The sequence below is a fragment of the Martes martes genome (assembly GCF_963455335.1).
Source record: "Martes martes genome assembly, chromosome: 7".
In the NCBI taxonomy this organism is placed as follows: Eukaryota; Metazoa; Chordata; class Mammalia; order Carnivora; family Mustelidae; genus Martes; species Martes martes.
In genome coordinates, this window is record NC_137894.1 from 81,139,210 (window position 1) to 81,165,172 (window position 25,963).

Sequence of the window (25,963 nt, forward strand, 5' to 3'; positions counted from 1 at the left end):
AAATATCTCTCTCTTTCAATTCACTACCTACATTTCAAACAAGCTATTTATGCTATTATGAGGGAAAAACACTGCTTTTCCTCTTCTGTTGATATATATATATATATTTTTTTTACTCTGAGCTTGTCTCCTCTCAGATTTTAATAATTTTGGTTCTTTAATACATAGAAAAGTAAGTAAAATATGCCATGTATTATGGGTATGCACCAAGTCAACTATAATACAGTATATCTGATATACACCGACTGTCATGCTTGAATGAATGTTAATAGAATTTATTCTGAAGGTACATGTTAGAGACATCCACTGTTTAACTATTTACTGTACCCTTCAGATGAAAAGTGGAGTTGTCACTACAGCTTTCAAGTCACACTAAAGCCACCAAAACAAAGATGCAAATCTGACCCAAATCTGAATTGCAGAATGAAATCAGCCTCTGTTTTGTGCCTCAATTTCCAGCTCACTTTAACAAAAGCAAAAAAAAAAAAAAAAAAAAAAAAAAGTTTCGTGTAATTCATTTCACGCAATGATGGGCTGGGTCTCAGCCAAAGACCGAGATGCAAGAATCTGGCAAAAAGGCAATATAGAGATTCTGTTAACCAGAGACCAGGATGGCACTGTGCAGGAGACAGTGCCGTCCTTTTGTTGGAAGACAGCTGAAAGAGAGAGGTTAAACCGTATTTTTTCATCAACTTCTCCCCTAAATTGCCTTCACTTCAAATCAAGGGTAAGCTAAATTTGTCAATTACTTAAATGATTAATTATAACAGCAAAGTATGGGTGGTGTCAGTTATGGAGCATAATTTTGCATGCCCTCTATTGCCTGCCTTTTTTTAATTTTAAAGAAATAATACTCCAAAAATATTTTGAATAAAAAGCTCTCCGTGTACCTTGATGACTTGGAGGAATGCCAGTGTTCGGTTTATGCCATACTTAATCTAGGTGATTAAAAAACTGCAAGTTTAAATCCTTGCTTTCTCATCTAAATTCACGACACTCTACCCTTGTGCAAAGTAACTTAGAACATTGAAAGTTTTTCCTCTGGCCTACTGTTAGCATTACTTTTTAATAGTAATTAATGGCTTCCGCTTTATAATATGATGATTTAAATTGGAGCCTACCGAATTCCACAGAATTCATTGATCTCCTGTAGGAGAAATGTGGTTAGCGTACGACATTTTTAAAGGGTTGTTTCACTAAACAGATGAGATCAGCAACTTTATGTGCTTGATAGAAGGAGCAATAGTTTGTGTTGTATTTTCACATACCTATTCCTAATTTGAGAAGTAACTGACAGTCATCTTTTTGTGAAAATTGTTTAATGTCGTGTATATTGCTTCCTCAACAAAAATTTTAAATCAACATAACACCCCCAAAAAGAGACAGAGTATTTAGTTATCCTTTGTGAGTCAGATACCTGAAAAAGGGTTGCCATTTTGACAAAAATACCATTTGAGGACAATATGCGGAGTTTTGTAATGATTCAGGGGGAGAGAAAGGTGGAGGGAAAATTCTAACAAAACCTATGCCACACTAACACCATCAGGCATCCTGCTTTAATTGGCATGATTACATTTTAATTGGCATGAAAAAAATTTAAAGACAAGGATTTTAACTTCTAACAATAGTAAAATAGAGGGATATGGTTTTTAATATTACTTTCATCTAAGGTGAACAGTGTGGAATGGAAATACATTAGAATGAAATGTCAGTGGTGCGTACAGTTTAATCTGTGAAATTTTGTCCCCTGTGCTGCATATTACTCTGTCTCAATTGCATATTAAACAACCCTATCAAGGCAGGCATTGGCATCTGCTGTGCTGACACAAATTGTGAATTAAATGAAATTGATGTCCTCTGTCGTATATTTATGAAGACGGACCATTCTCTGAAGTATTCTGTTTATGAAGAATTTATGATTGCAAACTGTTCCAGAACAAAAAAGTGGCAATAAATTCTTTTTTGTGACCCTACCCTCCAAGGGCATTGATTTCACCTCCTGCTGCTACTTTTGTCACAGCATAAAAACAATAGCTAAATCTGGATTCCACTGAGGGTCTTCAAATTATCAATATTTGCACCATGAAAATACAAGGGTGTTGCCAAGAAAGGCTATTTTTCTGTTATGATCTCCTAAAGATACTATTTACAGAACACTACACAGCAAATGAATGTTTGTTGACTTAATTTTATTTGTGTTTTAAAGCTTATTTTTGTAGGTTTAATTCATCATTATAGATTAACTCCTACTGATTCTCCAGAGTGTTTTCCACAAAAAAAAAAAAAAAAAAAAAAAAATCCCTCTCAACTGCACGTTCATGCCACAGTGGTTAATCTAAGAAGGCTTCTAAGTGGATTGGGACTTACTTTGACACATATACTAGGAAGTCTAGTATCCAGAAATGCAAAATGGGAAGAATTGTGGGGTTGAACAATTTTCCAAGTCAGGTAAAATGCAACAACAGCACCAAGGAAGCTACCCCTTCTGAACAGCCCTCATTCATATAGTTGGGGAAAATTGTACTTTATGAAACAAAAAAAAAAGGGGGGGGGATTTAATTCTCCATGCACAATCTACTCTTGGCCTCTTTAGTATATTGATTAAACTCAGACTTCTATCTCCTGAAAATGTTATGCAGAGAATATTTTACTGTAAACTCCTGTCATGAGAATTCAAATGAATTTTCATCAGTGACCATGGTGAACTTTTCCTTCCTGTTAAAGGAAATTATAAGTGAATGAGGTCTTCTTAAGCCTCTAGTGGTAGTCAGAACAACACACACTGCTCAAGAATTCGAAAATCCTAAATGGAACAGTGAGCTCATCTGAACTGAATGTCCGTTGTGAGGTGGCAGGTGCAGCTGGACACCTTCCAGGTGGCTCTTGCTGCTAACCAAACTGTGGTACGTTTTTGGTACTGAAGCTAATATATGTTTTTGTTTTCTTGTTGGTGGTTTTTTGTTTGTTTTTCATCGGATGCGTTAGAAAACCCTCGGACAGAAGATCCAGGACACAATGGCAGGACACAGTGGGTCTGGTCCACGTGACCTGCTCTCTCCCGAAAGCGGAAACCTGGTAAGGCAGCTGGAGGTCAGGATCAAAGAACTGAAAGGGTGGCTAAGAGATACAGAGCTTTTCATCTTCAATTCCTGCCTGAGACAAGAAAAGGAAGGAACAATGAATGCTGAGAAACAACTGCAATACTTTAAGGTAATAAAAAAACAATCAAAGTTGATAAAAAGCTTTCTTTATGGTAGGGATGAAATATTTATCAAGTACATAAAGTATGATACCCATGTATCTATGTATCACTGTGCACTTAAATGTTTCCTTGGATTTATAGACACCCTCCACATTTCTTGTATGCCAACGTCTGTGTGTGTATAAAGATGAACATTAAGCCTATCAAACACACATTGTACAGGGGAGATCGCTGCTGCTTGTGTGTTTTGTGCAACGCCTGTGGAGGCAGGGTTTGATAAATTAAAAGCAGACCAGCAAACACTAAAGATTACTGAGGACTTTGAGAGGCAGACCTAAATGTTCCATAAATAATATGGCTAAAAATACTTTCATAAATTGATACGATAGAGGCACGTGATTTAATTGAAGACCATTAGTGCTAACAAAAAGAAACATAATTTTTACGTAAGAGAGAATCAACTACTTACGAAGGGAAGACATAAAGTAAGAGGTTCCTCCATGACAGGCACATTCCATCGTTGGAAAGCACCAACTTCAGCCAAACCGCGTGTGCGCATTCACTGTGTGTCCACGAAGAAGCATTTACCCCTTTGTCTCCACGGTTTATACCGTATCTACTGAAAAGCAGTTTAGAATCCGAATATTTTCTTTTATTGCCTACGCCAGCCTGTACTACCTGAATCCTCCTGTAAATGCGGTGACTATTTGGGCTCTGGCTGTTGTCAGTCAAGGCTTTGGGATTATAGGATATGAACTGGGTGGCAAGAAACCTTCTGGCATGAATGGTCTCAAAGAGGAGAAAGGTGAAAACCAAGAAAGAAAGAATTTCTTAGGACCAAGCAACTGTTTCTTTGCAAAGTCTTCCAGGACCAGATTTTATTCAGCCCCCCAGTCCCCAACCCCATGCCCCACCATCCCCTTGCAGCCCTGCAATCTTCCAGCAATCGATCAGAGAATTCAGTCAAATGCGGTTCACCTTCTATCTGCCAGACAGACAGGCTCACCTTGCCCACCTGCATAGCCCCAGAGGAGAAGCCCTCAAAGGTAAGACCACAATACTTCCCAATAAACTGCCTGCATTACACACCTGCGGACTGTTTTGGTTGAAAACCTCCTCTTCTGCCATTCAATTGACAAGACCAAACTTGGAAATTAAATGAAAGCCTCTTCCAAGGCAAATGGGTTTTCCTAACTAAAATCTTATACCTGGAAGGTTTGTTTTTCATCTCTACTTGTCTTGCCCTGACCCCCCATTGCAGGGAGATGGAGTCTTCAGGTATTTGAACACTGTGTTATTTGAACATTACATGCACCTTATAAAGCATCCTGGTCATTACTAGGCTGGATTATGTGAAATATATTTTTCTCTATAGTATCTATATCATAGCTTTAGTGAACCAGTTAATGGCCCCAGACAAATGTGTGACCTTGGTCATATTTCTTGTATTATCCCTTGGTGTCTCAATTTCTTCATCTATAAAATGGGATAGTGATAGTATTTATCTCACACAGTTATGAGTTTACATACATAAATTATTATTTCTACTTTTCATAATGGTACATTTAAGGGATAGAACTCTCTTAATATTATAAATCCCAAAATGTCACATAATAATTGGAAATAATAATGAGAAGTTTGTTACTATAATTATTTATATACCTGCCTACCACCGTATTTCATAGATATTTAAAAACAAGCCCCCTTCCACTTTTATTATTATTATTATAAATGGAAAAAGGAGCAGTTCTGCATTAATTTTGCTGATGCTTCCAAAAGACATTAGCTTTATGCTTTAGCTTTATATAGAGTCATCAACGTGATTTTCAGCTATCCTAGAAGCAAATTTAAGAGTTTCAGAAACAGGGAAAGAGGGAGAGACAGAGAGGAATCTCTAGCCTTCCAGATCATTAGATAGTTCCTAGGTGTCCTAGTCATTTGGTAATACTTTCTAGCCACGATGGAAATATTCACTACACCTAATTCATTATTTACCATGTGCATTTTAGTGCCCAAAAATAATCCTAGAATTTTCATTTCAAAAGTACCAGAGACTATCACATGCTTTTTGCTATTTTATTTCTTTTTTCAAAGAGTGTTTTTCTTAGAGAATTTTTATGTTTTCCATGTCACTATTTATGAACTAACTGCTTTTATACCCCACTCTTGTATATTTAGCTGTTTTTAAAATAATATAATAAATACAGAAATGTTCTACCCCTCCCCCCAAAAGGTTGGACTTTGATGATAATGTTTACCTCCCCATATAGTTTCCCAGCCTTATTCTATCCCCTCCTCTCCTCACTTAAGATAATCATAAACCCAATATTCTTTGTGCCCTTGCTTTCTTTTGGTAGGAAAGAATATTTTTGATTTTAGCTGTTTTTAACTTCGTTAAAAGGTAATCATGCTGTATGTTATCTTTTAAGACTTCCTTTTTCATTTAATATTATAATGCCAAGATTCATTCATGTCTTTGAGTATGGCTGTAATTCAATTATTTTGACAATTGTATGATATTCCATCATAGATATACATATATATACATATATCTCATTTAATGCTAATAGCAACCTATGAAGTTGGTATAAAGATCTTGATTTTGCAGGATATTCCTATGGAAACAGGCATATGGAGGTTAAGTTTTGTGTGTCCAAGGCCACATATGAATGGTAGAATTAGGTTTTAAGTCAGACGGAATTAGGCTGACTCTAAAGCCTCTGAACTACTATGCAAAATTGATATTTATTGATATTTACTGAATGCCCTTCAATGCCAGATGACTCAAAGGGAAAAACAGGATGGAACTAAATGTCACTGTGTCTTTGTGGTTGGTTTATCAGCCACAATCTTCAGCAGTTTGGCCAGAATAGCAAATAGATTTAGCTACTGAAGTTCTTTGGAGGTGAAAATATTTGTGTTTTTATTTTACATTTTTGTACTGTATCAGTGTAATCTTCTTTGACATGTGCCACTTTTTAAATTGAAATGTTCAAACTTTTTTGAGATTATGGCACCCTGATAATTTTTCTGCATCTCTTGAAACTTTAGTCCCTTCTAAAGTTTGAGCTTGAGGAGTTTGATGAGATCAGCTAAGTGGACCCAGCATGATGGCACTTCTTTTTTGTTTTGTAAGAAAGCTTTACGCCTGTCTGTTGGAATAAATGTCTTTCCTTGCCAGAATTTTAAATATTTCTGAGCTGTTTACTCTTTAGTGCTTAGTGTATGATTAATCAAGTATTCTGTATATTACCACATTCATTGGATGAATTAAACCAAATGTTTGCAATATAATAATAATGTAACATAATGTTTATAACCTGCCAGAATCATAATTGATAATAAGCATATGCAGAATAAAAACTTCTTACTTACCACAAATCCAAAGACCAGATAACCTTTGCCTTCTAAGTGATAAAGCCTCTCAGATAAGAGTTTTTTTTTTTTAAGATTTTATTTATTTATTTGACAGAGAGAAATCACAGGTAGGCAGAGAGGCAGAGGGAGAGAGAAGGAAGCCGGCTGCCCACTAAACAGAGAGCCTGATGCGGGACTTGATCCCAGGACCCTGAGATCATGACCTGAGCCGAAGGCAGAGGCTTAACCCCCTGAGCCACTGAGGCACCCTCAGATAGGAGTTATTAAAGAACCTTAAGTATGGAACTCTTTGGCACATTTCTCTTCTTCTTGTGTGTTCCCAAATGTCTTCTACTGTCATTGGTCACACTGAAGACAGGCTCTATCCATAGGACTTAGCTTTATGATTCTCCATTCTCTGAAATCTCGGGCTTTTAACAGAATGAATTCTTTTATAAGCACCCAGAGCAATGACAGATAAGCTATAGTGCATTGCCCAGGAAAACGGGGTGGGAGGGTGCTGCTTATGAAGAGGAAAACCCATCACTTTGTAGACGCAACTGTTTCCTTCTTAGAGTTTGGTCTGGGATGAGAAAAAGGTCAGGATCTCAAGTATTCAGAAGAAGAGAAAAAGCAATTGTGGAATGTATTATATCTCTCAAAGGCAGTAAGTGTGATAAATGTGGGATGAGATACAAGGCAAAATTCTACCTAAGAAAGAAAGAGTCAAAACCCAGCATGGGGAGATTCATGAAGGTATGAACCATTACAGTCAAATGCGGAGAGCATGTCAGAGATTTAATGAGGTCAGCTGGCAAAGGGCCCCTTAGAGCTGTGTGTGTGTGTGGGGGGGGGTGAGGGTGTGGGTGTGCATGCGCGCATGCGTGTGTACGCGCACATGCATGCACAGCTTTAAGGCCTTTGGCTGGAAAGCACTACTCTTTAATGATGATCCTTCAAAGAGAAAATAATTGCTTAATCATACGTTCCTTGTATTCCATAACTGAATTCGTTATTCTAAAGACTCAAATTGGGGAGAAATTATTCAATACTAGCTCAAAGAGGGGGAGGCACTGGACTGGGCCCAGAACCAGCCTGGGAAGGACAAGTTTAGAGCTGCCAAGAGGCTCTGTCATCAAGAAGGTGAATGAGTGGAATAGATTTGGTAAGCTTGGCAATGATTAATGCCCCACATTTGCTTAGCAATTTAAATTGGACCAAGCACTTTTACCCAAGCTATTCTACTTAAACTTTACACTAATTATGTAAGGTGAAAATTATGATTCCTTTCTTATGGCCCTTTTTATTTATTTTTATGAATGACAAACTTTTGAGTTTATCATTCATAAAAATAATGAATTTGAGAGGTCATTCAGCATGACTTGTTTGAATCCACATAGCAACTAGCATCAGAGACAGAGCAAAAGCCATGGTCTTTGGGTTCAAATTCCAGTATTCTCCCATCCAGTCATTCACCAATCCTTCAAAATAAACATTGAAACCTTGTTGTCCTCTAAATCAAGGGTTGGCAAACATTTTCTGTAAAAGGCCAGATAATACAATCTCTGTCACAATTACTCAACTCTGCTGCTGTCTTGGAAAAGCAGCCACCAGTAATATGTAAATGAATTAATATAGTCTGTTCAATAAAACTAATTTACAAAACTATTTACAAAAGCAGGCAGTGGGCCAGATTTGGCCCTCAGGCTTTAGGTCCCTGACCCTGCTCTAGATTACAAAAATTATCATAACATGGGAACGGCTACCATCTACATCTCCTTTTCAGAAAGGAGGCCATGCAAGAATTGCAGTAGGAGGAACGAAATGTTCTTTAACAATTTGAACTAGGACAACTAATACTTACCAAGTGTTCATAGGATGTCATTCACAGTTTCTAAGTGTTTTACCTGCATTTGCTTATTTCTTACCACCATCCTGAGGCAGGTATTTTATTATCCTGTATCTCTGGATGAGACAACAGAGGCAGGGAAAATTGAAGTAATTTGCTTGAGGTCATTCAGGTAGTTAATGACAGAGCCAATAGTTAGGCCTAGTAAGTCTATCCCAGAATTGGTCTCTACTTTGTAAACCCAACAGTCCCCAGGTCAAAGATCTATTTCTGAAAAGAGAAAAACACATTAAATGGTAGCCTACTCTTGTTCTTTTCCCATTTCTGAATACTTGACAGCCAGCTGAAGGAAGTCACCAGTCAATGTTTTAAATCTTGGAAATCATAAATTTAGGGTAGAGTCTTTAAAAGAGAGTCAAATTAACTATCAAATGTGTAGCATTACTAACTAATCACTCTGAAAAGGAATATCACTAATTTACTTTCTTTAAAAAGGAGGTAAATAAAAGAGCTAAACACAGTTTACGTGCTTGAGGAAATATTTTCCCAAATCTCACTGTGTAATCTCCAAAAGTAAAAAATTGGTCCAATCCAGGCAAGAGAGTTAGAGGGAATTTGCCATGTCCACTTTAACCGATCTCAAATGCCACCATAAATAATCACACTTCCTGTGTCCCTCACAACCCACATTTTTAAGGAGATTAGGTTGGAAGACAGAAGAGAATATTTTGGAAGTTTTGAAATAAGTGAAAGGAAGCTGTGGTTCCTGCAGCTCCAGGATCATCCCCATTGCTGTGTCCTGAAGCCATTATAAACTTTGTAATGATGATGTTGGTAAAGCTGCAAAGAATTACAGTGATTCAGTTTGGCTGTGACAAAAGCATGCAAATGCTTTCAAAATCAACAAACATCAGACAGGACTTAATCTTTTCTATATGTCTTAGATACATTTTTTTAAAAAAAGTTTTTATGTTAACCAAGTAATTTCATCAAAAGAAAATACTGAATTAAACTTTTATCAGATATTTTTTTTCCACCGTATGTAAAAAAATCTATCATCTAACAATTTAGTAGTTTTAAGTAACTGGATACAATCTAGAACTGCCTTTAAAAATTTTGACTAGGTTAAGGTTTAAATTCAAAGATAGAGTTAAATAAATGTTATATACACTACCATCTGGGGGTGGTGGGAAGACCCACGGGAAATTTTTATAGGCAGTCCCAGTACAGCCTTTTAAAGTAAATAAAAAGAAACAACAGAAGCCTAATTCTTTCTGAGCAAACCTTTTACTGGAAGAAGATGCTGCATGATTTCTATGAAGGGAAATGGGTTGAGGATACAAAGACATAGCTGTATACTCATTTCATATGTGTCATTTGTATAACTACTATCAGGTAAACCAGATTCATGGAAATTAAAGGCTGCAATGCTAATCTAGAAAGATGAGAGAGGTCTCACCCATCTTTACTTAAAGGCTACTTAGGAAATCAATAGAACTGCATTTAGTCTCTGAAACCACTGTGATTACTGTTTCTATTCTTAATTCTTCATTGATTTCTTAACATTACTTAAGTGTTATTTTTATTGTTAATAAACTCAAATTAGGAAGAAACTGGGAGAACAGAATTGCAAACTTTTCTCCATGCTCTTCACTTATCTAAATATAGGATGGGAACAATACATCTGACCCATAATAGTGAGGACGTTTACACCAATGGGTTCAAGATGCTTAGATTTATAGTGATTCTACCTATTTCTAATCCATGATCTTCCTTAAAGCCCTAGGTTTCTCATCTTAAAAATGGAGATAATAGGGGTGCCTTAGTGGCTCAGTTGGTTAAGCGTCCAACTCTTGATTTGTGGCTCAGGTCATGATCTCGTGAAATAGACCCATGTCAGATTCTTTATGAAGTTTCCCCTCTCACCTGTGAAAAGGACAGCTCTTTCAGGATGCAGTCAGTATACCAGATCCCAGCTTATCAAAAGTGGGTTCTACATCAGACTACTTTTCAGCTTTTGAACAAGATGGCGAAATAGTTACTTAGAGTCCCTCTTCTTTCCCATTTTCTTTCTCCGTGATCTTTTGTAAACACTCTTTAGATCTTCATCCTATTTTTCCTGGATTACAGCTTTACATACACAATTAGATCTCCATTTAAGGAGATAAGCAAAATTCCTTTTTTTCGTGTTCATAATGAGTTGTCAGTCCTCTTCTGTAACTTTAGTACATTATTCTTTTACAATTTACCAATAAATAGTATTTATTGAGTACCTTCACTGGGTCACGTTGGTTGGCAACATTATGATCTAGGATTTCCAGCTATGTGATCTCGGTAAATAATTCTTTTTGCCTGATATTCTTTATTTGTAAATTAGGTTTTTGGTTTGAAAGGATTCCCTTTGCCTCTAGATTCTGTGACTTTGTAGTAGGCATCTTTTTCCTTTGATAAATTTATTTAGTTATAGATGACATTTAATTCATCTAAACAACACTTTCAGTGTGGCACAAAACTTCCAAAACATAGTCAATTCAGTGTACCCAGAGTCATGTTTTACTTCATTGAGAATGGTGTTTCAGAAGGACAAAGGCATCTTTTGAACCAGCATTCATTGCCTTTGGCACCACAGTAGCCAACTTTGTCTTTGTACCCATTTCCTTTCCAGCATTATAGTATCTTTATAATTTGAATAGAGAAGCTCATCTAAAATGGGAAAGAAAAGGTCTTCCTAGTTATGAATTTCAGTCAGAATGGTGGCACAGGTAACATGAATATATATGTTTTAGTTGTTTTATACATCTCGGGACTTGGTTGACTTAAAAGTAGAAAGAACTATACCAATAAATGCAGGTACGGTGGTGACAAACAAATGCATAGGTCTGTGAGAAGCGGAATACAGAAAACCCTTGGTTAAAATTAATGACCAGTGGGGACTCAGATGGTTAAGCATCTGCCTTCTGCTCAGGTCTCCAGGTCCTGGGATTGAGCCCCACATCAGGCTCCCTGCTCAGTGGGGAGTCTGCTTCTCCTTCCCCCTCTTCCTTTCCCTCCTGCTCATGTGCTCTCTCTCCCTCAAATGAATAAATAAAATCTTAAAATATATATATACATATATATATATGTATGTGTATACATATATACATACACACACACACACACACACACACACACATATATATATATGAAATTATTGACCAGGTTGAAGAGATGGAAGGTTTGAATCAAAGAGGATGAATCAGAGACCCCACAGTCAGAGACCCTTCCCTCACTTTATTCCTTCCTCATGTATTAGGTGCCCTGAAGTCCTTCATGATGTATCTAAAAGCATAATATATCCTTGCCTGTCATTTTTGTTGTCTGTTTTTTAGCATATTGTTTTAGGTGAATTTTTTATAAATTACATTCCAATGAAATCTGAAAGTCTGTATCTTTTAGTAAAAACACTAAGCCCATTCCCATTTAGTTTCTGATTAAGATTGCTGATCTTTTATTTCATCATGTTCATTCATTTATTCATTCAGTAAATATTTCTTGGAACGTACCATGTGGCAGGCACTGGGCTGAGTGTTAGTGATGCATGGAGCTTACACTGTAGTTTTGTTTAAACGTTTTGCTGTAAGACATGTTGTTTTGTTCATTTTTACGCTAGTAAATTGGAATATTTTTTAACATATCCTTTATATCCAATAACAATGCATTGACTTTTTACTGATGCCACTTTTAAAATGAGAAATCGACTTCTCTGCATCCTCTGCCCTGTTTCTCCATTTTTGTTACTATAATCTTGGATTTAGTTATTAGCTAATGTTATTATTAATTTACTAACTTAATTAAATTCTTTCTCATACTTGCAATAATTCCTTTTGATGTTAGCATTATATTTCATAAGAATATGAAAAATAATTCAGAACATTTTATAATACTCATTTCATTGCTCAATATCAGTTTTTTATACCATGGTTTTCCATTTTCTTACAAAAATTACTCTTAGTACTATTATATTGTCTTCTAATAATTTTTATAGGAAAAGTACATTCTTAGTATATCCTCCAAACCTTTGCATGTCTGAAAATGTGTTTTGCTTGACCTTGCATGTAAACAGCTTGGCTGAGTATAAAATTTTGCCAAGGGGAATATAACCTTTGACCATCAAAACTGCCAGCGATTCTTTCAGAATTTATAGTTATGAAAGAGAGGTCTGATTTTAGTTACTACATAGTACCATTGTTTTTCCACTTATATATGAGTGGGTGTTGGTCTCTTTTTATTTCTTTTGCTGGGAACCTGGTAAGTCCTAATTGTTTTTGAAAACTGAAATTCTGCTTTTGATCAGAGAGTTTTACCTACTGTTTGATTATCACAATTTGCCCACACATTTAGTTCCCTCCTTTTAGAAATCATTCCATGCATATTGAGTCAGCTAGATCTTTCCTTCACTTAAAGAAGTGTATTTTTATTTCTCCTTCTTTAACAGAGACTTTTGGTGGAATTTTCAAGCTGGTTTTCTGGTTTTGTAGTACCTAATTTTGTAGGTTGTCTTCATTGCAATCTTTAATTCACCAAAAGTTCTTTTCATCTTTGTACAATCTTTACCAATCTTAATTTGTTTCATTTTCAGAAGTGCCTACCTCAGTGCTATGGATGCAGTATTTTTGTGCATATTTTTGAGAAATGGATTAAAAATTTCTAAGGTTTTCTTTTTTCTTGTATTAATTCTGTTTCAAAAGGAATCTATTAGTCTGTTGCTTTGAGTATTCAAATTGGCTCCTCCCTTGAACTACAGTGTCTTCCTTTCTGTGGCTCTTTATTCTTAAGTAGGGAATTTTGTTTTCTGGAACTAAGGGTTAAGATAAATCCTCTGAGAGATTCTGTAAGTGGCTTCCTATACAAATATTTCAGGCCCAGACGAAAAGAAAATGGAAAATTTCAGTTCCCCTTAGTTTTATTTAAATCCCAGAATGAGAAAAATAGACCATATACAAGGGATAGCAAATTGTTTATTAATACCGAAGCATGGGGTACCTACATCTCTACTCTCAGGTGAGGTTGTAAGCAAGCTAAGGAATCTACACTTTTCTCATTCATCAGGGGCATCTTCAGCATCCCAGAGCAGGAGAGTGGTCTTACAGAGTTGTGTCCATCAGCTTTGAGAGAGAAAGTCCCATTAGAAGGTAGCTCTTCTGTAACTTAGGTGATAAGTTCTGGGGACTTGAAATAATACAATTATAGTGGAAGATAGGAGGCTGGATTTAAGAGAGACTTCAGGGTTAGAGGTGACAGGATTTGGGAACTGTTGTGCTGGTAGGGGTGTGAGAGTAGAAGGCCTTCTCCAGACTCTCTCCCATTAAGAGTCCCTCTCTTCCTGGAATGCTGTTGCTTCTGTCTTTAAATAAGGAAGAGAATCTTCAACAAAAAGCCTTGGAAGTAGTAGAACATGTGTAAAGATAGAGGAGTTCTGATACCTAAAAAGAGAAGCCAGTTCAAGATTATTTGGGAATTTGGGTAACAATATTTTAAATTTATTCAATACCTTTCTGTTATGCAAACACCTGTGTCAGGTGTTGTGCTGGGTACTAGGGTGAAACATCCATTGTCCTCTTGCAAGGAACACACGGTCTAAAAGGGGATAGTAACAAGTCAACAGGCAAGTAGAATAGAATGTAGTATGGGCTGTGGTGGGAATTAACGTAGTGTGCTGTGGAAGTACATGGGGCATTACTGGGGAATGGCAAGGAATTTCCTAGAATGAATGACTCTTAAGTTGAGATCTGAGAGAGGGAGGAGTCAAGATGGCGGAGAAGTAGCAGGCTGAGACGACATCGGGTAGCAGGAGATCAGCTAGATAGCTTATCTAACCATTGTGAACACCTATAAATCCAACGGGAAATCGAAGAGAAGAAGAGCAACAATCCCAGAAACAGAAAATCGATCACTTTCTGAAAGGTAGGACCTGCGGAGAAGTGAATCCAAAGCGACGGGAAGATAGACCCCGGGGGGAGGGGCCGGCACCCGGCAAGCGGCGGAGCGACGGAGCACAAAACCGGGACTTTTAAAAGTCGGCTCCACTGGGAGACATCGCTCCAGAGGCTAAACTGGGGGGAAACCCAGGCGGGGTCAGCATAACCCCAGGACCCGCGGGGTCACAGAAGGACTGGGGGTGTCTGAGTGCCGCAGAGCTCGCAGGTATTAGAGCGGGGAAGCCGGCTATAGCGACAAAGCCGAGGAGTGAGCTCTAAGCCCGGGGTTACCTTGTGCCGGTCGCAGGCTGGGTGGGCTCGGAGCGCGGCCGGAGGCCACGGAGACAAAAGCGACCTGGCGCTTTTCTCCAGCTCCAACAATTGACTGCTTTCCTCGAGGCGCGACCGCAAGCCAGGGAGGCGGGGCTATTGGGCGCTTTGCTCTGAGAGCGCACTGAGGAGCGGAACCCCAAGCTCTCGGCTCCTCTGGGCCGAGAGATTGGGAGGCCGCCATCTTCATTCCCGTCCTCCGGAACTCTACGGAAAGCGCTCAGGGAACAAAAGCTCCCGAAAGCGAACCCGAGCGGATTACTTAGCCCGGCCCCTGGCAAGGGCGGTGCAATTCCGCCTGCGGCAAAGACACTTGAGAATCACTACAACAGGCCCCTCCCCCAGAAGATCAACAAGAAACCATCCAAAACCAACTTCAGTCACCAAGAACAGCGGAATTCCACAGCAGGAGAAAGCAAATCCTACCTGGACAAAATGACAAGGCGGAAAAACTCACCTCAAAAAAAAGAACAAGAGGCCGTACCGAAGGCTGGAGACCTAATCAATACAGACATAGGTAGCATGACAGATCTAGAGTTCAGAATGACAATTCTCAAGGTTCTAGCCGGGCTCGAAAAAGGCATAGAAGATATTAGAGAAACCCTCTCCGGAGAGATAAAAGCCCTTTCTGGAGAAATAAAAGAACTAAAATCTAACCAAGTTGAAATCAAAAAAGCTATTCATGAGGTGCAATCAAAAATGGAAGCTCTCACTGCCAGGATAAATGAGGCAGAAGAAAGAATTAGTGACATAGAAGACCAAATGACAGAGAATAAAGAAGCTGAGCAAAAGAGAGACAAACAACTACTGGAACACGAGGAGAGGATTCGAGAGATAAGTGACACCATAAGACGACACAACATTAGAATAATTGGGATTCCAGAAGAAGAAGAAAGAGAGAGGGGAGCAGAAGGTATATTGGAGACAATTATTGGAGAGAATTTCCCTAATATGGCAAAGGGAACAAACATCAAAATCCAGGAGATGCTAAGAACGCCCCTCAAAATCAATAAAAATAGGTCCACACCTCGTCACCTGATAGTAAAATTTACAAGTCTTAGCGACAAAGAGAAAATCCTGAAAGCAGCCCGGGAAAAGAAGTCTGTAACATACAAGGGTAAAAACATTAGATTGGCAGCGGACCTATCCACAGAGACCTGGCAGGCCAGAAAGAACTGGCATGATATATTCAGAGCACTAAACGAGAAAAACATGCAGCCAAGAATACTATATCCGGCTAGGCTATCATTGAAAATAGAAGGAGAGATAAAGAGCTTCCAGGACAAACAAAAGCTGAAAGAATTTGCAAACACCAAACCAGCTCTACAGGAAATATTGAAAGGGGTCCTCTAAGCAAAGAGAGACCCTAAAAGTAGTAGATCAGAAAGAAACAGAAACAATATACAGTAACAATCATCTTACAGGCAATACAATGGCACTAAATTCATATCTCTCAATAGTTACCCTGAATGTTAATGGGCTAAATGCCCCAATCAAAAGACACAGGGTATCAGAATGGATAAAAAAACAAAACCCATCCATATGCTGCCTACAAGAAACTCATTTTAGACCCGAAGACACCTCCAGATTTAAAGTGAGGGGGTGGAAAACAATGTACCATGCTAATGGACATCAGAAGAAAGCTGGGGTGGCAATCCTTATATCAGATCAATTAGATTTTAAGCCAAAGACTATAATAAGAGATGAGGAAGGACACTATATCATACTCAAAGGGTCTGTCCAACAAGAAGATCTAACAATCTTAAATATCTATGCCCCTAACATGGGAGCAGCCAACTATATAAACCAATTAATAACAAAATCAAAGAAATACATCGACAGTAATACAATAATAGCAGGGGACTTTAACACTCCCCTCACTGAAATGGACAGATCATCTAAGCAAAAGATCAACAAGGAAATAAAGGCCTTAAATGACACACTGGACCAGATGGACATCACAGATATATTCAGAACATTCCATCCCAAAGCAACAGAATATACATTCTTCTCTAGTGCACATGGAACATTCTCCAGAATAGACCACATCCTGGGTCATAAATCAGGTCTCAATCGGTACCAAAAGATCGAGATCATTCCCTGCATATTTTCAGACCACAATGCTCTGAAGCTCGAACTCAATCACAAGAGGAAATTTGGAAAGAACGCAAATACATGGAGACTAAACAGCATCCTTCTAAAAAATGAATGGGTCAACCAGGAAATTAAAGAAGAATTGAAAAAATTCATGGAAACAAATGATAATGAAAACACAACAGTTCAAAATCTGTGGGACACAACAAAGGCAGTCCTGAGAGGAAAATATATAGCAGTGCAAGCCTTTCTCAAGAAACAAGAAAGGTCTCAAATACACAACCTAACCCTACACCTCAAGGAGCTGGAGAGAGAACAACAAAGAAAGCCTAAACCCAGCAGGAGAAGAGAAATCATAAAGATCAGAGCAGAAATCAATGAAATAGAAACTAAAAAAACAATAGAACAAATCAACAAAACTAGGAGCTGGTTCTTTGAAAGAATTAATAAGATTGATAAGCCCCTGGCCAGACTTATCAAAAAGAAAAGAGAAAGGACGCAAATAAATAAAATCATGAATGAAAGAGGAGAGATCACAACCAACACCAAAGAAATACAAACAATTATAAGAACATACTACGAGCAACTCTATGGCAACAAATTTGACAACCTGGAAGAAATGGATACATTTCTAGAGATGTATAAACTACCACAACTGAACCAGGAAGAAATAGATAACCTGAACAGACCCATAACCAGTAAGGAGATTGAAACAGTCATCAAAAATCTCCAAACAAACAAAAGTCCAGGACCAGACGGCTTCCCAGGGGAATTCTACCAAACATTTAAAGAAGAATTAATTCCTATTCTCCTGAAACTGTTCCAAAAAATAGAAATGGAAGGAAAACTTCCAAACTCATTCTATGAGGCCAGCATCACCTTGATCCCAAAACCAGACAAGGATCCCACCAAAAAAGAGAATTACAGACCAATATCCTTGATGAACACAGATGCGAAAATTCTCACCAAAATACTGGCCAATAGGATCCAACAGTACATTAAAAGGATTATTCACCACGACCAAGTGGGATTTATTCCAGGGCTGCAAGGTTGGTTCAACATCCGCAAATCCATCAATGTGATACAATACATTAATAAAAGAAAGAGTAAGAACCATATGATACTCTCAATAGATGCTGAAAAAGCGTTTGACAAAGTGCAGCATCCCTTCCTGATTAAAACTCTTCAAAGTGTAGGGATAGAAGGCACATACCTCAACATTATCAAAGCCATCTATGAAAAACCCACCGCAAATATCATTCTCAATGGAGAAAAACTGAAAGCTTTTCCGCTAAGGTCAGGAACACGGCAGGGATGTCCGTTATCACCACTGCTGTTCAATATAGTACTAGAAGTCCTAGCCTCAGCAATCAGACAACAAAAAGAAATTAAAGGCATCCAAATCGGCAAAGAAGAAGTCAAACTATCACTCTTTGCAGATGATATGATACTATATGTGGAAAACCCAAAAGGCTCCACTCCAAAACTGCTAGAACTTATACAGGAATTCAGTAAAGTGTCAGGATATAAAGTCAATGCACAGAAATCAGTTGCATTTCTTTACACTAACAACAAGACAGAAGAAAGAGAAATTGAGGAGTCAGTCCCATTTACAATCGTACCCAAAACCATAAGATACCTAGGAATAAATCTAACCAAAGAGGTAAAGAATCTATACTCAGAAAACTATAAAGTACTCATGAAAGAAATTGAGGAAGACACAAAGAAATGGAAAAATATTCCATGCTCATGGATTGGAAGAACAAATATTGTGAAAATGTCTATTTTACCTAAAGCAATCTACACATTTAATGCAATCCCTATCAAAATCCCATCCATTTTTTTTAAAGAAATAGAACAAATAATCCTAAAATTTATATGGAACCAGAAAAGACCTCGAATAGCCAAAGGAATATTGAAAAAGAAAGCCAAAGTCGGTGGTATCACAATTCCAGACTTCAAGCTCTATTACAAAGCTGTCATCATCAAGACAGTATGGTACTGGCACAAAAACAGACATATAGACCAATGGAACAGAATAGAGAGCCCAGAAATAGACCCTCAACTCTATGGTCAACTAATCTTCGACAAAGCAGGAAAGAATATCCAATGGAAAAAAGACAGCCTCTTCAACAAATGGTGCTGGGAAAATTGGACAGCCACATGCAGAAAAATGAAATTGGACTATTTCCTTACACCACACACGAAAATAGACTCAAAGTGGATGAAGGACCTCAATGTGCGAAAGGAATCTATCAAAATCCTTGAGGAGAATGCAGGCAGCAACCTCTTTGACCTCCACCGCAGCAACTTCTTCCTAGGAACATCGCCAAAGGCAACAGAAGCAAGGGCAAAAATGAACTATTGGGATTTCATCAAGATCAAAAGCTTTTGCACAGCAAAGGAAACAGTTAACAAAACCAAAAGACAACTGACAGAATGGGAGAAGATATTTGCAAACGACATATCAGATAAAGGGCTCGTATCCAAAATCTATAAAGAGCTTATCAAACTCAATACCCAAAGAACAAATAATCCAGTCAAGAAATGGGCAGAGGACATGAACAGACATTTCTGCAAGGAAGACATCCAGATGGCCAACAGACACATGAAAAAATGCTCCACATCACTCGGCATCAGGGAAATACAAATCAAAACCACAATGAGATACCACCTCACACCAGTCAGAATGGCTAGAATTAACAAGTCAAGAAATGACAGATGCTGGCGAGGATGCGGAGAGAGGGGAACCCTCCTACACTGTTGGTGGGAATGCAAGCTGGTGCAACCACTCTGGAAAACAGTGTGGAGGTTCCTCAAAAAACTGAAAATAGAGCTACCCTACGACCCAGCAATTGCACTCCTGGGTATATATCCTAAAGATACAAACGTGGTGCTCCGAAGGGGCACGTGCACCCGAATGTTTATAGCAGCAATGTCCACAATAGCCAAACTGTGGAAAGCGCCTAGATGTCCATCAACAGATGAATGGATAAAGAAGATGTGGTATATATACACAATGGAATACTATGCAGCCATCAAAAGACATGAAATCTTGCCATTTGCGACGACGTGGATGGAACTAGAGGGTATCATGCTTAGCGAAATAAGTCAATCGGAGAAATATAACTATCATATGATCTCTTTGATATGAGGAAGTGGAGATGCAAGGTGGGGGGGTTTGGGGGGAGGTAGGAAAAGAAAAAATGAAAAGATGGGATTGGGAGGGAGACAAACCATAAAAGCCTCAATCTCAAGAAACAGACTGAGGGTTGCGGGGGGGAAGGGGGATGGGAGAGGGTGGTGGGGAAATGGACATTGGGGAGGGTATGTGCTATGATGAGTGCTGTGAAATGTGTAAACCAGACGATTCACAGACCTGTACCCCTGGGGATAAAAATACATTATATGTTTATTAAAATAAAAAAAAATTAAAAAAAATAAAAAATAAAAAATAAAAATAAATAAATAAATTAAAAAAAAAAAAAAAAAGTTGAGATCTGAAGTGAAGGAGGGGAAGAGTGAACAGAATAGTATGTGCATGTGCCTGGAGGTCTGGAGATAAGAGATTGAAGAAATTCCTGTGTTTATTTCAATGTTATTCTGGTGTCTGTAGGTAGGAATCTATGTGTCTTAGCAACAAACTAGGGTGCAAACTTTTTTTTTTATTAAGATTTTATTTCTTTTAGAGCAATTTGAGGTTCTAGCAAAATTGAGGGAAAGGTACAGAGATTTTCCATTATACTCCCTGCCCCTGCACATGCATTGCCTCCCCGTTATCAACTTACCCCACCAGAGTGGGACATTTGTCACAACTGATGAACCTGTAGTGACAGATTTTGATCACTCCAAGTTCATAGTTTTACTACAGTTCACTCAATGCTTACATTCTGTGGGACTAGACAGCTGTATAATGACATTTATCTGTCATTATGGTTTATCATACCGAGTATTTTCACTCCCCTAAAAATCTTCTGTGCTCTGCCAATTCATTCCTCACCTCTAGCCCCCTGCCCCAAACCCTGGCAGTCCCTGATCTTTTTACTCTGCATAGTTTTGCCTTTTCCAGAATGTTGTATGGTTGGAATCATACAGTATGTTGCCTTTTCAGATTGACCTCTGTCACTTAGTAATATGCATTTAAAATTCTTCTATGTCTTTTTCATGGGTTGATAGCTCATTTCTTTTTAGCACTGAATAATATCCCATTGTCTGATTATAACATAAGTTTATTAATCCATTCACCTACTGAAGGACATCTTGGTTGCTTCCAAGCTTTGGCAGTTATGAATAAGGCTACCATAAATATCCATATGCAGGTTCTTGTGTATACATAAGTTTTCAGCTCCTTTGGGTAAATACCAAGGAGCATGATTGCTGGATTGTATGGTAAGAGTATATTTTGTTTTGTCTTCCAAAGTGCTCATACCATTTTGCATTCCCACCAGCACTGAATAAGAGTCCTTTTTCCATATCCCCTTCAGCATTTTGTGTTGTCAGTATTTTGAGTTTTGGCTATTTTAATAGGTGTGTGGTGATATGTCATTGTTGTTTTGAGTATAAACTTTTTAAAAGTAGGACTATCTTAAAATACTTGTTTTGCATACCCTTTATTGTACCATTAACAATGTACCTTAGAGTCACTAGATACTCAAGAAGTACTTAGCAGATTGTAAGTAAGTAAGACTGAGATCAGATAGCTAGCTCAACCTTTTTTTTCCAAAGAAGAAAAATACAAGTCTCTGATAAATTAAATGACCACACAACCAGAGCCAGACGGCAGCCCACATCTCCTGAATCCTAATCCAGGCCATAGTCCAATAATACCAAACCAAAGATTTCATGCAACTTAATACTGATGTCTTTGCAATTCTCACAACTCAATTTTTTCTCTATAAAATAGAAATACTGAGCCTATCTAATCTGATGAATAGAAATAAAAAATGATCATTACAAGGGACATTGTGATTAATAGGAAATGTAGAAATGCTTACTAATACTGTGAAGTCCTATTGTAAACAGTATTAAAAATACATATGACAATAAACCAAGACTCCTTTGGTATTGGAATTCAGAGACTTACCATCTTGACCTGCAACAGCTTCTCATTTCCAGGGGCTTTACTCTCAGGAGTTCAACTCGGTGTTGAGTTTGCTATCATTTTTCACCTTCTGTTTATGTTGTACCTCCATATGAGGAGCTTAAAGAGCTTTAGAGACATTAGCTCATTAATCCTCCCAAAACCTCTCTAAGATAGGACAGAGGCATAAATCATTATTCCCATCTGGAAAAAAAAAATAACCTAACTTATCTCTCTTAATTTCATTAATGCTCTAAACTGTTGATTAAATCCTAACTTATATTCTGTACATTTAGAATATTGCATTCTCTTCCCCAAGGATATTTTTCTTTCTTTTTGAATTTAATGGCATTAGGATAAGTGCAAAAATGGATTGGCAGACCTGGTTTTAGAAGTTCCTTTGAGAAGTGTGGGATAGGTGGTAAACCAGGTTCTGCCTTCCCCTCATGCGCTCCCCCTTTTCTCAAAATGTCCTTCTCTACTGGCCTTCAGTCATGACAGGAGAAATGACTTAGGAATTGGAAGAATGTTTCAAGACCCATTCATTCCTTTATCTGTCAGGCAAGACTACCTACCAGCAAGAGAGCCAATGGATATCCATTCAACCATGCCATCCTAACTCCCAGTAAAACGTTGGTGCAAGGGACTTCAAAGCTCTATGAAAGCAACAGTGGAAGTCAGCTTTTCAATTTTGTGTGCTTTGCTTAGTCATGTGGTTCTCACTGTAAAGGTTTTTGGAGTTAGACTTTGAAGATTTTAGAACATGAGCAGACCATCGTAGACCACCACGTGATATTTTTCCTTTCTCTTAACAGAATAAGCTTAGGTAATAATCTGGTGCCAGAAAATTTTAAAAGCCAAAGGATTGTTGCGCTTTAGAGAAAGGGTATTGAGGGCATGTGAAAGTTACAGGATTTACTTGAGATCACACAACTGGTTATTGCCAAACAAGGAAAAGACTCTAAGTTTTGCTTTCCCCCCCTCAAACCAAGTTGCTTCTTAGACGTTCGACGGGTGTACCTTCATGCTTGGATAACGTATATTCTGCCTTGCTGCCGAAATACTAGATGGGATGAATAAAGGCACTTGTCCTCTAATATATTCAGTCATCTTTAAGGGAGCAAGCAGGAGAGAGACATGGTGTCTCAGAAGAAATGAAAACAGAATCCTCTAAAAGGAGAATTAACTGTGTTCAAGAAAATTCACTCAAAAAATTCTCCTGGACCTCTGTTTTATTTTAGCTATGGGAGTGTTTAAAGAATGAAGTTCTTATTACATTTCCTTTTCACAAGGTTCTGGAATATTGCTTTGAGCTAAATAATCATTATAGCAATTTACCAGTTGACTAATATTTAGTCAGCATCTCTCTACTACCTAACATAATGGTTGAAGAGTGTTTTGCTGTTATATATTAGTTAAACTTCTAAACGACCCTGAGAGTGTGGTTAGTATTACTGCACATCTGGGAATACTGAAAACTGGTGAAAAGGAGTGGATTTGCCCTGCATTTCCACCACAAAAGCGAGAGAAAGAGCTAAGAAGCAAATTCCTGGTGATCCAAACTCACAAGAAAATGCCCTATTTAGATGCTATAAAAATAAAATCAGGGGCACCTTTAACCTGGGTTAAAGCCTCTGCCTTCGGCTCAGGTCATGATCCCAGGGTCCTGGGATCGAGCCCCGCATTGGGCTCTGTGCTCAGCGGGGAGCCTGCTTCCCCCTTTCTCTCTGCCCGCCTCTCTGCCTACTTGTGATCTCTGTCTGTCAAATAAATAAATTAAAATAAAATAAAATAAAATCAGAAATATGAAGTTTATAGAGCTGTCTATACTTCAGTCTCTTCCAGGTCAGGGAGGAGTAAATGAATGAACAGAAGGATCTTTCCAGGGTTGACTTTTTGTCCCTAGTATCATTTTCCTCCTTTTCGGTGGTGTTATTCCCCCAAACTTAACTCTTTCCTGCTTTGTTATTGTGTCCCAAGTGTTCTTGAATTCATTTATTTCCCACCTGTAGGATTCTGCAATAACAGGAATACTTCCCTAAATACCCATTCCTACTTGTTATACTTCAAGTAACACTCTGAGCTTTGTGACAAAGAAGCCAAGAGTGGCTTCATAGGAAGTAAACAATATGTTACTCAGGGATAAATTTGGGAAAATAGAGTCTGATAGGGGAGATGGGTGAGGAATAGTCAACTATGTATGGATGAGAGAGCTAGAAAAATACCATGCAACAGAGTTGAGTGAGTCATGACACCAGTTAGTTCAATCATCTGTCCTCTCCTACGTGTTCCACACTATCCCTGGGAATTCCTCTTAGGTCATCCTTGCTTCTGTGTTTTCTCACTTTCTTTCTCCCTGCTTTTTCTTGCTGTTTCATTCTCCAGGTATGATTTTTATGAGGATCCTTCTTTTATAGATTTAGCCTAATGGGTGTATTATGCTGTACCTTGTCACATAGAATTCTTTTCTTTCTTTCCTCAAGACAGTCCTGAATATTCCTTTGACCTGGCCAGTGAATACCCAATATCCATTAAGTGAGCAAAAGAGTTCAGGTAGCTGGGATCAACAGATAATCTAGAGGAAGAAAATCACCTTTATCCATTCCCCAGAATTACTTTGAAATGATTCCCAGGGAATCTAATAAGAGATAAAAAGTACAGTGGGTGTTGTCAATAGATTTCAAAATATAATAATGTACAAATAAATGGCAATTAATGCCTTATCTGCTTATGAAAAGAGTGATTATAGAATTTTAAGAAAAGGTATTTTGTAGTGTAATGTCGAGGTTGCATTTATATCCAGCACCCTTTCCTCCTTATTGCTAAAAGTTACCTTCCTATAATTGCAGACTAGTTTAACATCTTAACAATAATGGACATGTTTTTAAAAGATTATTGCCAAAAGTGCATTCTTTATTCCAGGGAGACTCTGTAATAGATACCAGCATTTTAGTAATGATACAAGCAATCTGTAAGCTATTACAGTTTTCTTTAGAGTAACTTAATCTTCATATTGTTTTGTATGTCTGGAATTTTAATAGTGTTTTTAATTTAGAAAAGGAAGTATATAACATATTACTAATTGCATGTGAATATGAACTAAGCACATGACCACTGAGCTTGATTTTTAAAAACAAACATATTTAAAAGTACTTAACCTAATGTAGAAAAAGTCACAAAAAATTAAAGAATACCACACAGGGATAACAACAGCTTTCATGGAATAACACAGTGAGGGCCTGCTAATTTTAGCATGGTTACTGTATTTTAGACCACAGCTAAAAAAAATAGCTAATAGAAATAGAAATACTCCTTTCCAAATATAATTAATATTTTTCAACACATGAAAGTACAAACAATTAAAACATCAAATGAGTGTTCATAAAAGAAGGATTAGTTTTTCCCTTGATGACACCATTCATCCAAGAATTTGCAGTATTAACTAACAGTCCTTGTGGCCCTTCATGATTCAGCTTCATTGGTGAGGATGCTAGATTGCAAAAAGTTAGATCTTTTTCTAGGTCAGAGGTCAGGTTATTTAGGATGTGGAGGTTAAGGTGACTGGTCTTTGGACTTCAATTGTCTGTTGCCTAGGTGAATAGAGGGCAGATGATTTTTCTTAAAAAAAATTGTATATTCACTGGAAATATTTTGATTTTCAATGGTTATAAGAAATCATTTGATGTTAGAATCTAGACTTACATTGACATGTGCAGTTTTGAAACTATTTTGGCACACATCCCAGACCTTCTTCAAGAAGCTGATAGAGATGTGCTTGGTAAACCAATTCGGGGGTCCTTAATGCTATTTTTAAAATCCAGCTTTTACATTAAATAAACCAGTTTGTTATTTTGAAAGAAGTTATAATCTACTTAAAACTGTCATTCTCTGTTTCTAACTTGCAATTAGATGGTATTTCCAAAATGTCAGACCTAGATTCTGCTTCTACCATCACCATAATAAAATGTGACAGCCAAGATATTATATCAATACCTTTTCCATAATTAGCAATAAGGATCCTGCCAAGGGTTAACTAGAAAAGTTTCATAAACGTTTTTCTACAAATGGTTCTGAAGGCAGTATTATGCTTTTGA

The 25,963-nt window shown here is 37.7% G+C and overlaps 1 protein-coding gene across 1 annotated transcript in view; it reads left to right on the forward strand.

Annotated features, from left to right (window-relative positions):
* AKAP6 (A-kinase anchoring protein 6) overlaps positions 1-25,963 on the forward strand; it is a 368,170-nt gene that overhangs the window by 278,817 nt on the left and 63,390 nt on the right. The window contains exon 11 of the mRNA XM_080809066.1: positions 2,986-3,210. Within this exon, the coding sequence (XP_080665192.1) occupies positions 2,986-3,210 (225 nt within the window). The remainder of the gene's footprint in view (positions 1-2,985; positions 3,211-25,963) is intronic.